The 13,120-nt window shown below is 41.7% G+C and overlaps 2 protein-coding genes across 2 annotated transcripts in view; one reads left to right on the top strand and one right to left on the bottom strand.

Annotated features, from left to right (window-relative positions):
- FAF1 (Fas associated factor 1) overlaps positions 1–6,400 on the bottom strand; it is a 473,869-nt gene extending 467,469 nt beyond the window's left edge. The window contains exons 1-3 of the mRNA XM_046660423.1: positions 5,946–6,400; positions 5,388–5,600; positions 2,639–2,760 (exon numbers count right to left, since the gene is read on the bottom strand). Of these exons, the coding sequence (XP_046516379.1) occupies positions 2,639–2,668 (30 nt within the window). The 5' untranslated portion in view covers positions 2,669–2,760; positions 5,388–5,600; positions 5,946–6,400. The remainder of the gene's footprint in view (positions 1–2,638; positions 2,761–5,387; positions 5,601–5,945) is intronic.
- A 264-nt stretch (positions 6,401–6,664) lies between these two features.
- CDKN2C (cyclin dependent kinase inhibitor 2C) lies at positions 6,665–12,668 on the top strand. Its single transcript, XM_046660089.1, has 3 exons — positions 6,665–7,858; positions 8,314–8,453; positions 11,920–12,668. Exons 2-3 carry the CDS (start codon positions 8,325–8,327, stop codon positions 12,295–12,297), a joined length of 507 nt encoding a protein of 168 aa, XP_046516045.1. The 5' UTR covers positions 6,665–7,858; positions 8,314–8,324; the 3' UTR covers positions 12,298–12,668.
- The last annotated feature ends 452 nt before the right edge of the window (positions 12,669–13,120 follow it).

The raw sequence follows: 13,120 nt of genomic DNA, 5'->3' as shown, positions 1-13,120 counted from the left end.
GCCGCCCGCCTGCGCCTCACGGAGCCCGCGACGCAGCCGCCACGACAGGGATGTTGGTCGGGATGCGGGTCTGATCTTACTGCCGCCGGCCAGGATGAGGGCAGGCTGCGACAACGCGGACCCGGCTCCCTTCAGCGGCTGCGAGCCGGGGGGCGGGGAAACCGAGCGAACGAGCAGGCGGGCGAACGCCACGGCCGCCTCCGCCTCCTCCGCTTCCTCCCTAGCCGCCGCCTCCGCCCCTGGTTGGCCAGCGCCACGGCTGTCGCACATTTTGCCTGTCATCGAGGTCGCAAAGCGCCGCTTTGCGGCTGCCACGTGACTGCCCTCCTGTCAAGCTCTGGGCGCGCGACTACCGGGCGGAGATCTGCGCGCCGCCGGCCGGAACGCCAACCTGCAACTGCGGGAGCTTGAAGTCCCGCAACAGGTTATTCCGGTTTGGAATTAAGCAAAGGCCTCGGGGTACCGCCGCCCGCAGGCTGGGGCGGGGATCGGGTTCTGCGCCTTACGTGGTTACATAGTCATACACGTACGCATCAAGCCTCACAAACGATCTCAACACACTCTCACAACCCGTCTAACAGCATTTCATAAATATCCATTTTCTCTAACAAAATATCACCAAAATACAACTTCATATACTGTCTCTATGCTCAACCTCACTGTCAAAACCCGCTTACACGCTGCCACACTCGATCCCCAGACCCCTGACGCCTGCAGCCTCGGACTCTCAGTAACACAGAAGTAACCAGACTCCCACGGTAGACTTGGGAGAGACATGGAAGCTAAAAAAGGTGAGAATTTCAACCCCCAAGAAAAAGATGCGCATTTTTTTGTTAGTTATGAGAAATAAAAACGTTTCTATTCCTGCAGCACACTTACTTTTTAGACCTGAGACATCTTACAAATGGGGAAAACTTGAGTCCAGCTTTGAATATGGTCAGTCTATTTAAAGTACTTTCGTAAGTGAAGAAATTATACTGAAATACCAATTACTAAAAGTTTCAACTTATGGTCATAAATTGGCGGGCTCTGAGCCAAGAATAGCCAAAGACTATGCACAATGAAGTGTGACAGTTTGTCATCCCAGCTGGAAGAAGAGTGACGGTGGAATATGTTTAACTTTGACCTGGGAAAATACTATCTTCGGGACTGTAATAGAGCACTTACTCGCCTTGGAAAGTATACAAAATCCTGAAAGTGTGAAATAAGATTGTTGATTTTTGTGCTGCAGAGTTAAAAGAAATACTAGTGAAGTCACCATATAGAATCAAGGCCTAGGTCTTTTTATTCCCTTCACACAAAGAAGAGCACTATGGTGTTCTAGAGATCTAGATTTATTCTGTGTGTTTTCTTTAAATTAAAATAGTCTGAGCTACAACTCTCATGTGATAATCTGTATTAAGACCAGAATTAGCTAGATAAGGGATAGAACCCTCCATAGTCACATTAATTAAAGTGTCTTATTTAATTGCCATCCCTCAGGAAGTAATTCCAAAATAAAGCACAAAGGTGAATCATGAGGTGAAAAAGTACCAACAATTTAAGTGTGACAATTCAGTTGCTCCATTCATATATGTCATTCTCAGCAAAGGGCAGGCAAATTATTGTCCATAATTAAGTCACCAGAATTAACGCAGCCCTGAAAAGTTGAGGTTTTTCTCTGTGATGACATGTATATACTTCAAAGCCCGTTCAAATTCACTGCTGCTTCCCTTCTCCCTCCCTTCTCTCCACCTGGAAATTAAAACAATGTGGTAATGTAGACAGATGGGAAGAATACCCTAGACATTCAGGCATATGGGTTCTAGAACCACTTTCCCATCTAATTAGCTGGAGGAACTTGGATGGGTCACTTAGTCTCTCTGACTTTAGCTTCTGACATGACTATTTCAGGTGATGAGAAAACAATTACGAAAATGCATGGAAAATATAAAATATTTTTACAAAATGAGCATAGATTTCATAGTCAGCATTTCTAGGCTTGAGTTCTAACTCTGCCCCTTGACAAAACCTCTTGGAGTCTCAATTTGTTTATTTCTAAAATGAGCTTATAAAACTTACCTCATAGTGATTGTGAATATTGAGTGATATATGCTCGTGAAAACTCTTGAGAAACCTTAAAGCTCTCCAAACATATTAGTTGCTATTACTCTGTATACTAATTCCTAAATGCTTTTCTCAGGGCCACCTTTTTCATAAAACTTAAGCCAACAAGGATTTGTCTCCCTTCTAATCATTGCTTTGACTATCTTTACAACACAATTTAGTGCGCTGGTAAATTCTGTAATTTTTTTCTCTAATTGTTTCATCTAAGCATGTTTTAATTTCTCCCCAAATGTTGAAAGTTCCTTGAGATAATAAGCCATTTCATCCAGGTATTTTTATATTCACCATAGTTCATACACAGCAAAGTCTTAGGTACATAATAATAATCAATACTTTTGAATTTATTAATTTTTATTGGGTGTCTCATCTACACAGGTACTTTACATACCTTATTTCATTTAATTCTTATAACAACCATTTTACAGAATAAAAAAATGCTCTGAGAAGCTAAGAATTTGCCCAAAGTCATGCTACAAAGTGACAGCCTAGTAGGATTCGAGGCTAGGTCAAAATTAGTGCTCTTTCCACTTACCCTATTGCCTCCCTGCAATTCACCCTCCATGCTGCAAAGCTTATATAGTTCCTGAAGAGGCTGGTTCTTCTCTAGACCTAACTATTCATGGTTGGATACCCAGCATACAGAGGAATTGTCCACTACAGAGAAAGGAATAAAAGAAAAATAAATAATTAAGAGAAAAAAATAATTCATTTTTCATTTCCCCAGAATTGCTTCCTTAAGAAAAACAATTTCATTTCTGTGTCACAAATTGAGAGAATAAAAATGTACAGAGATTCTCTGTACATAAGCATGAGCAAATAAAAATAATTGTAATCTATCCATTCTCATAGTTGGTCCACTGCATTAATTTATGGAGCTCTGCCTAATTCAAATATAGATCTTTTTCTAGAATTTCATGTTCATTTACCTTACCATTACTATTTTAAAAGGAACTTTTATTTCATCTTTCTTTCAAATGTATGTACCAAAGCTTATTTGTATTTTGCTAAATTTTTATTTGCAGTAACTTTAGATTTTTGGAATAGTTGCAAGGTTATATAGTTGCAAAAAAATAGTTTACCTTTTATCCAGCTTCTTCTAATACTACCATCTTACATAACCATCGTACAGCTATCAAAACTAAGAAATTAATATTGGTACAATGCTATTAACTATATTCTAGAGACGCTATTTAGGCTTTTACATTAATGTCCTTTTTCTGTTTCAAGGGCCAATCCAGAATACCATATCACATTTAGTCCTTATGTTTCCCTAGCCTCTTCCAATCTGTGACAGTTTCTTGGTCTTGACACGTGAAGGGTAGTGGTTAGGAACTTTACAGAATGTCCGTCAATTTGGGTTTGTCTAATGTTTTCTCAAAATTATACTGAGTTTATGGATTTGGGGTAAGGACACCACAGAAGTGATGTGTCCACATCATATCATATCAGGGACACATGATATCAACATGACTTCTTACTGGTGGTATTAACTTGATCCTTTGATTAAGTTAACCAAGCTTTTTAGTAATTCATAAAAAGATTAATGTTGCTACAGAGTTAGACCCACCCTTAAGTAACCAAAAATATATTTCATCTAATGATTTAATGTTCTTTAGGAATCTGGTGCCTAATCCTGGACTCTTAAATAATGGAAAGGCATAAGATTTGGGGCCTCAATATCTGAGTTCAAATCCTATATCCACTACTTCCTGGCTTTAATTCACAGTTTCTATGTTTCAATTCCTTTACCTGAAAAATGGGGATAATTATATTTACCTCAGAGAGTTGTTAAATGATGTGTGCATCACATATTATAACCATGAAACACCATACAAATATTGTTGCTATTATGTTTAAGCTTTTCAGTTGCTTACTGGGCATTTTTTTTTCTTACTTCACAAAAAGCCTTTCATAAGTGGTGTGAGTACCTATATGAAAAAGCCTGCTGAATCTCGGAAATAAAATGCAAAAGCCACGAGTATGAAATGATAAAAAGGTCCCCTGAGAGTACCAATCTGTTTTCCACCTCTGTTGGATCTGTAAACACAGCAATGAGACTAGGTAAAGAAACTGTAAATACTACATACACGTTTCCACAAGTTAATCATTCAGAAACTAGGCATACTTGAGTCAATGAGGGAAAAGCACAAAATAATTTGATTATATTTCTATACCCTTCAAAATGAGTATGAACTGCTGAAAAAAAAATTTCCATGACTGCTAGTATTTAATATCCAACTAGAAAGCCTCTATTTCAATGTTTGAGAAACATGTCATTGCTATGTTAAAAGAGAAACCACTACTTTCAGTACAATAGATGCCTAACTGTGAATCTTTCTTGTACACCATGTTAGAATGTAAGCTCATTGAGGGCAGAGCTACTTTTGAATCTATTTCAGTGAACTAGCACTCAGTAAACATTAACTTTTCACTGGAGGTACTTTGTAGGGCTTACTTATGATCTCTGAACTAAGACAGTAACAACGTGCTGCTGGCTCTGGTTTACAAAATAAGCAGATTAAGCATCTTCTTTAGAGCACCAGTAATGTCAGAGTAAACAAAACAAAAACTTCTTTAAAGAATTTAATATTTCAGCCAAAGCATTGAAGTAGTCATTATGGGAAAAATCAGAACTTTGTTGGGCTTCTTTACACTTATTTTTTTAGTTTGTTTTATTTTTATTTACATATGACGTGGGGTGGTGGGACATTAAAATCTTTTCAGTGTTTAGGACCTCTAAAAATCTTAATCCAGCTCTCCATGCATCTTAAATTACCATAAGTTTTATTTACTCAAATATCCAGCAAAAGTATTTTATTTCATGAAAATTATAACACATGTATACCTATACTTTACATAATGAGTAAAGTTCAAGATTCTTCCTCACTACAGTATCTTCTCTTACCAAGAAACCATAATAAATGCTAGAAGACAACTCTCATAAATTGGACTAATACCAGTTATCTCTTATCAGCCAACAGTGCTACTATGTCATCACACCCTCTAGCTGTGCTAAAAAATTACAGCGTAAGTTGCAAGAATAGTCTAATTGTATTATTTATGGTATTTACTGGTATAAGTGGATCCTAAATGTTCTATCTGAAATGTCTAAATATATGTAAGAAAAGGGAGGAGTTAATTTCTTGTGTTGCAGTTCACGCTTGATTCACAATTCAAGTTTAGTTACCTAAGAAAAGAGCTCTGGTTATTTTTTTCCTCAACAGTTCAGTTAAAGAAAACACTGCCAGATTCTTCCCAGTTTCAACTCTCCCTTTACCTACCAGCAGGTCTGTTGCTAGATGATTATCCAGATATTTCTGGTGTGTATTGTTGCTGGTACTCCCATTAAGCTTCAAGGAGCTGGGTACAGATGTTGTTTGAGAACGTGCTTGCTAGAGGCCGGTACTAATTAGACTTTGTCATTTTTTTGCTTGGTTTCATTTTGACCGCTGGGTGCATCATGCAACCGTGCTGGATATTTTTAGGAGCAAAAACTATAGAAAGCAGTAGTTAATTAATCTTACATAGCTAAAAGAGGAAGTTAAAAGTACAGAGAGAACTGGTGTCTCGGATGATTGAAATAAACCATTAGGGAAGAGACTATTCCTTTACATTTAGACACCCTCCTCCCCCACCAAAAAAAAAAGCCCCCATGTAAGTAGTCAAAGAGAGAACTTTGGCAATAAAGAAATGGCCTTGTTGCAAAACCCTTCCCAAGACTTACTTTAAATTTTGCTTTAAAATTAATCGCTTTTCTCCCTTTCCCCAAAGAAATGGAATATTTCACAGTTTCGAGTCCATGGAACATTAAGGTTTCAGAGTTCGTCATGATTTCTTACCTAAACCATGTCTCTAGTTTTCGCAAAAGTCAGTCTATAAAAGACTTGTGCTTTTTCTGAGCACTGTTCTTGCTCAGTCCGGGTCTCTCCCTCCAGCCCCACGGCCACCTCTGCCCACCGCGGTGCTGGGCGTGGGTCTGGCAGGTGCGAGGCCGAGGCCCGGGGCTGAGAGGAGGCCGAGCGTACACAGCCCGCGCCCCAGAGGAGGCGGCGGCAGCGTAGGCCTGGCCGCCCGAACTCGGAGAGCCGAGCGGGGGAGCGCGGAGGCGGGCCGGCCTGCCCCGCCAGGCCCGGGGGAAGGCTCGCTCCGCGCCAGCTCGCTCTCCGCCTTCAAGCAGCCAGCGCCGCCGAGCCTCTAAGGCCCTGCGGTTCTCCGCAGCCGTCTTAATGAGCAAGGCTCTTCCCCTCACCCCCGCCCCGCCGGGCTCGGGGCAGCCCGGGGTTTCGCCTTGCAGATTCCATCCCGCCCGCCAGCCGGAGGACGCCAAACCCGGCTCTGCGGGGCCGAACGCCGCTCCAGCCAGGGCCTGGCCGCGGGGTTGGCGGGCGGGAGGCAGCGCAAGAGACGCAGGGAGCGAGACCGGGAGCAGGCAGGCGGGAGAGAGGGTGCGGGGCCGGGGGCGGGGCGAGCGCGAGCGCCACCAGGGCGGAGGGCGGGCGGTGGGCGGTGCCCGGCCTTCCCGCTCCCGCGGCGCTGCAACTCGGCCGAGCCTCCTTAAAACTCTGCCGTTAAAATGGGGGCGGGTTTTTCAACTCAAAAAGCGCTCAATTTTTTTCTTTTCAAAAAAAGCTGATGAGGTCGGAAAAAAGGGAGAAGAAACCGGCACCGTCTCTGCAGCGACAACAGAAGCAGCAATTGTTTGAGGGAAAAAAGAAACAAGGGAGGGAGGAAAGGAAAAGAGCAGAGAGGGGGACGACGCGCAAGTGCCTGCAGGGTTGAAGGGAACAGGGACCGGCGATTTGGGGGGACCAGCTACAAAAGAAACTGTCACCGGGAGCGCTGCGGCTCGGGAGGAAGCAGCGCTGCCCCGCTCGGCTCCAGGGCGCAGCTGGCTGGCGGCAGCTACCCTGCGGGCGGCATAGGCTGGGGGCGCAGGCTGGGGCACGGCGAGAGGTTGGCGAAGTGGCACCGGGCGCCGAAGCCGCTAGGCTCTCTGCGAGAGGGCAGCGCGACTGGCTGCGCCCTGGGACTGTGGCGACTCCCCATTCTGAGAGCCTGGCCTGCGCTTCCCAGGACCCTCCCGATCTCCAGAGGCCCTCAGAAAACCGGGAGAGGAAGGAAAAGACGGCGGCGGCAGCTCAATGAGCGTCTACAGTAGGAAGTCTGAACCGGCTTGGTCGTAGGCGGGAAGTCACCGGTGGGCTGCCCTGTGCAGCCGCGATGCTGCCGCGCGCTACCGCAGCAGCCCGGGCCCCGTAGACGCTTCCCGCATCGCTCTTCTCCGTCCTCACGCTGCTGGGAGTCCCGGGACCCGGCGGGGCCGGCATGACCCGCTTGCCGGGGGCCCGCCGCGCGCCCGGCCGTCTCCGGAGACGCGCGCCGAGCCTGGCTCCCACGGCCTCTGCGGCTCGGCGGGGCTGCGGCAGCCCGGCGGGCGGGCTCCGGAACCTTCCCGCGCGGCGTTAGCCCTCGGCTCGGCCCCGACGCGAATACAGGCTCCTCCGGAGAAGCCGAGGCCGCTGAGGAGTCGTTACAACCTGTAACTCGAGGGCCACGGAACTGCTACTCCTGTTTGCCTTTGGCGATCGTCTTTAACCCCCGGAGCACGTCAGCATCCAGCCACTGCGGCGCTCTCCCTGCAGCGGCGGGCTCAGGACTACCCCTTGGGCTAGACGGATGGACACCGAGCCCCTCCGAGGACCTGCCCCTGCACTTCTGGCTCTCGCGGCTCAAGTCACCACCGTGAACAAGGGTGGGTTAATACCTTTTCCTCCCCCAAAATGTCTTTTCTTCCGCGGTATTTTCTGCCGTGATCTAGTCCCTTAAGTCTCCGCACACATTCCTCACAGAGATCTGTAGTGTAGGTACGTGACAGCTCTGCCTACATTTTACGTCCACAGTAATTTACCAGGAATATATGTGTGTCTGTGTGTCTCTCTGTTGAATCACCAGAATTCTTCATAGGGGTTAAGCTAAAAAGCGAGGAGCGGAGCCCCTCTCCAATGGCTCAGTTTTGCTGAATAATCACGTGTGAATCGAGGGGCGGGCTTTTGGCAGGCAGATCTTACTAGTATTTACTACCAAGCTCTACTCCAGATTAACCATCCCAGTCCTTCTGTCAGTCTCCGATGCCATCATGCAGCCTGGTTAGGAGCAAAGGAAAGGGGAAAAAGAAAAACAACTAATTCATCTTTTCCCGATCGTCAGGACCCTAAAGAATGGCCGAGCCTTGGGGGAACGAGTTGGCGTCCGCAGCTGCCAGGGGGGACCTAGAGCAACTTACTAGTTTGTTGCAAAATAATGTAAACGTCAATGCACAAAATGGATTTGGAAGGACTGCGCTGCAGGTTGGTATCCAGCGAGGTGGGGAAAACAGGTCAACAATGTTGCCTACGTGACCCGGGTTTCTAGAATATGAGCTTTTAAGCTTTCAGGGGTACAAAATTTCACTGTTTTTAAACCTAGTTGGTTGCCATATTTTATATCTTTAAGTGGGTCCAACTCCCTAAAATGACGTACTTTGAACAAACTCGTCAAATCCAGTAACATCCTCGATATCAAGTGGGTTCCAGGTTTGGTCTTAATTTTTGGAATGTTTTTGTGACGGTGGGGATTTTAAAGTAGTCGTAGCAGAGCCAAGTTTTTTGGTGTTTTTTTTTTTTAGACAGCTCTGTAAACACATTATTATGATTATTATTTGAAGTAAATACACTGCTATTAGTGGTTTCCGTACTTTGCTCCAATAATTGACTTTAACGTTAATTTTCTTGACTACTGGCGAGGGTGTTTTTCCTTCAAATGCTTCAAGTTTTGACAAACGACCTTTCCTCGTTTGGAATGGGTGGCCTGGGCACGGGGACAGGATGTACATTTCACAGTTAATGTAATACCATCCACCCATTCAGGATTGAGGAGGAATAAAAAGTTGAATTTTCTAATCAGAGCTCAGCTTGTAGTGTTTTTGTCTCTGCGGTCATGCCGTGGTATGTTCTAATTTTCAGTAATTAGATTTACAAGAAACAAATGAAACATGTCTAGCTGCCAAGTATTGTACCTGATAATATTTTTTCCTCCTCTGAATGCTATCATGTAAGTTAATTGAAAGGCATCGAAACAGAAAAATGGCAAAGTAGTCTCGAATAGTTGCTTTATCAGAGTTCTGATGATATTCTTATGAGCTATTCTTATTCGGAAATGCAACACTTGAAGCTGTTTTTGAAAATCCATTGGGGAGAGGGTTTTTAGAGTGCTTTGTTTTAGTTATAAGAATTAGAAATTTAAGTGTCAGAAGATATGCTATTAAGAGATGAAGTCCGGACAGTCTGTACATTTTAAATCAGATTACACCAACCTTGCAAAAATTTCAGTATTAAGGGAGTTTATGCATAGATACTAAGTTATTTATCTTGTTATTTCAGGTAGATTAAGTGGGGAAAGGAATTTTTTTCTTTTTCGACCTAGTACTTTTTAACAGGTTCGGTGATGATAGCAATGCCACAATACACATTCAGTTAAATATATTGAAAAGTTTCCTATTGAAAACTCAAAAGATTATACAAATCTCACAAAGAAGGAGCCACTTAACCCCTGTTCAGAATAAGATCTTACAGGACTTTTGACGAACAGGAAGACTGGGAGATTAATACTGCAAAAAAAAATGTTTTGACAAATTTTTAACACAACTCTGCAATCTTGTTTATATTAAACATACTTATCAAGATACTAACACCCACTTATTGTGGCTTAGTCCTAGTACATATAATGAAACACACATACACAGGAGTCTCAAGGCTTATTTTCAGTATGTATAATCCTGAGTCTGAAGTTGTGTCATAACTCAAGAAAGAACTTTCTTTCAAAACAATTGCTAATATTACTATTATTTTCTGTGAAAGATGGCAAATTTTCTTCTACAATTATGTTTATTTAACTCAACTGCAAAGGCTTTCCCCCCCTTCCTAGTGTAAGCTTTTCAATTAGGATAATATCAAAGGCCTTAATCGTACATTTGCTTCACAAAGACCCAAGGTGTGTCTGTCTCTTATTTTTCCTAGTCCAGGTCCATAAATGTGACTAAATCTTTAGAGGCGCTTGTGGCAAAAATTAGATTGTGTTAATTTTTAATAACCAAAGAATATATTTCACTGAAGTTCTTGAAAAATAAATTATGTATCATTTTTACCACTGCCCCAAAGGAAGGGCTAAAAGTCAGCAGGGTTTTATCAACAGGGAAGCTTAATATCTTGGCCATCTATGTAGTTTGCACTTATAAAATATTATCCATTCTAAATGTATTTTATTATATTACTTAATTTGTGATTATTTTTAAAACAAACATTTTAAAGAGAGAGATCAATTTCGTATGTATTTTCCAATGGATTATACTTCATTTCACAAACGTTTGAGTGCCTACTCTGCAATCTATTTATTATAAATTTAGATTATTATGAGTATATCTAAATATAAATGAAGCCAGTTAAAACGCTGAAATTTTCTGGCATGTTAATGAGACTATATTTTTTCACAACTAAATTATATGTATTGTATAATTGTATGCTGCTCAACAAGATATTTTCTAATTATGAGAGCTTAATAGAGACCTCTTATTAGAGTGAAATATGTTTAAACAATCGTAAATAAGTCTTTGCCATGTGAGTTATTTGTATGTTGATAGCAAATTTTAATACCACACTCTAGCTTAAAAGATGTTGGCAGTTTACAAATAGCTATTCCTAAATGCCTGATTAATAACTGCAAAAGAAAATAAGATGGGCTCACCAGTTGATTGTTAAATGGGCTCAAACCACAAGAAAAAGCTGCCTGTGTCCTAAAATACACATTTAATATCTTATTTTCTCTTCTTTTGCTCACTCGAAAATCAGGAGGCTAGTCAGAACTTTAAGAAACAATAAGTAATATAGTATGATGGCTGTTTCATTCTTTTCAAGAACAGTTGCCATACAGTCATCTCTTATCTAATTCACAGCATATCATGAACTTAGTTCTAGATAAATCAATATCATAAGCAATGGAGAACACAGTGGCTCATTACACACCTTAATAATCAGTAACATTTTAAAATACCAAGTGAAGGATTCTAAGCACTGAGTACACCTAGTAGTCAATACGAAATAACTTGCAAAAAATATATATATTTTTTTTAATGTAGAAATTTAAGGCTATATCTATTTGGAGAGAACTTGTAAAAATTAATCATTTAAGAAAATATCAGGTTTGGATTTTTAATAGATCATTTTTACACTAGGTGTAGTCTGATGTGTGGAAACACTTCTTTGGGCATTTAAAGAAACCCACTCTTCCTATTTCTTTTCAGTAGCTATTTAGAAAACAAATTTTCCCCACATTTGATTTTCCAGAATTAATACCCCAGGCACATTTTATGAGCATGAACAAGCAACAAAAGGAGACTCTTATTTAAATCTCAAATTCCCTTTCTTTTATTTAATAAATTCATGAAATTACACAACTCTCCATGGGATATAGAGAACTGAGTTGTCAGTTAATTTTATACAAGTTGGATTAGTTCTATTTTATTGATAGTTTATCCTACTTTTGGGCCCGTTTAAGATATTCTATCATAGAAGCTCAATTTTTAGAAGCTTTCTTCTACCTTTACCTACTAGTAATTTCTTTCCTGCAAATGAGCCCTTCAAACCTCATCATATGGGTCCTCCCCAAGCACTCCTTCACCAAAAATAAATAGTTACATAAATAGAAGGAGAAATGCGTATTTTAAAATATTCTTGTGGTAGGAGCACTTGAAGGATTCTACCGTTTTTTCTTCTTTTCTAGGTTATGAAACTTGGAAATCCCGAGATTGCCAGGAGACTACTACTCAGAGGTGCTAATCCCGATTTGAAAGACCGAACTGGTTTCGCTGTCATTCACGATGCAGCCAGAGCAGGTTTCCTGGACACTTTACAGACTTTGCTGGAGTTTCAAGCTGATGTTAACATCGAGGATAACGAAGGGAACCTGCCCTTGCACTTGGCTGCCAAAGAAGGCCACCTCCCAGTGGTGGAGTTCCTTGTGAAGCACACGGCCAGCAAAGTGGGGCATCGGAACCATAAGGGGGACACCGCTTGCGACCTGGCCAGGCTCTACCGGAGGAACGAGATCGTTAGCCTGATGGAGGGAAACCGGGCGGAGGGAGCTGCGAATCTGCAATGAGTGTGGGGAGGGCTCTCCCACACTGCGTTCCATTTTGCCAGTTAATTGGTTGCTGTCCTGTTTTATTATCATTTGTTAAAATTCAATTTTGTCATATTTTAAGCCTAGTTAAAGCTTCTGATATTACTAAGCAGAAATCTTACTACAGGATTACGAATATATTTAAGCAACATCTTTTTCACCTGCAAAATTCTGAGTTCTAACATGTAATTGCAAATAGCTTTGTCTTTCTTCTGAATATTTTATCTTTCCTTGACTATTTCCTTGCTTCTCCCTTTGCCCGTCTCAATACCCAACTTGGAGATTTTGTTTTAAAAATGGTTTGTCCTGATGCTTCTTTTGCCTAATTAAAACTCTTTTTGAAAACAGGACAGTGTTTTTCTGTGATTTCCACTCGTCTATAACCCCCACATAATTTGCCACTTGCTAAGGAGAACTGTACTAAAAGATCCTGATGTTTTAAGTCTTGACATTAGAAAAAGTAGACCAGTTGCAAAACTGGACATATCCTATTGATGATTCAGTTATTCTTTTCTTCCTCTCCTCATGCCTCCCCCCAAAGATTTTAATTGGTGGCTAATATTTCTGCTTTAAAACAGAATAAGAACATTTTTTGAAGATCAAACCTGAAATTATTTCAGTGTGAATTTATCCTAATGTTCAATTTTCCCTTTTTCTCAAAGTTAAGTTCAATAGTGGAAAACAGGGATCAGAAGTAGCGATCTGAAAAGAAATATATGTTAGCTCTAAAAGCCACTTTTAAAAGAAAATGCCACCTTAAAAGTGCTTCTCATTAGTTGAGTTTTTTAAAAAATCACAAAAT

Source organism: Equus quagga, chromosome 5 (assembly GCF_021613505.1).
Source record: "Equus quagga isolate Etosha38 chromosome 5, UCLA_HA_Equagga_1.0, whole genome shotgun sequence".
Lineage (NCBI taxonomy): Eukaryota > Metazoa > Chordata > Mammalia > Perissodactyla > Equidae > Equus > Equus quagga.
The sequence above is the reverse complement of the archived record's forward strand: the minus strand, read 5'-3'. Positions and strand labels throughout refer to the sequence as shown.

Bases quoted from the DNA above. Each gene is read 5' to 3' on its own strand.
- CDKN2C (XM_046660089.1), top strand. From the start codon at position 8,325: ATGGCCGAGCCTTGGGGGAACGAGTTGGCGTCCGCAGCTGCCAGGGGG. The intron at 8,454-11,919 runs GTTGGTATCCAG...CTTCTTTTCTAG, and splicing joins TTGGAAGGACTGCGCTGCAG to GTTATGAAACTTGGAAATCC.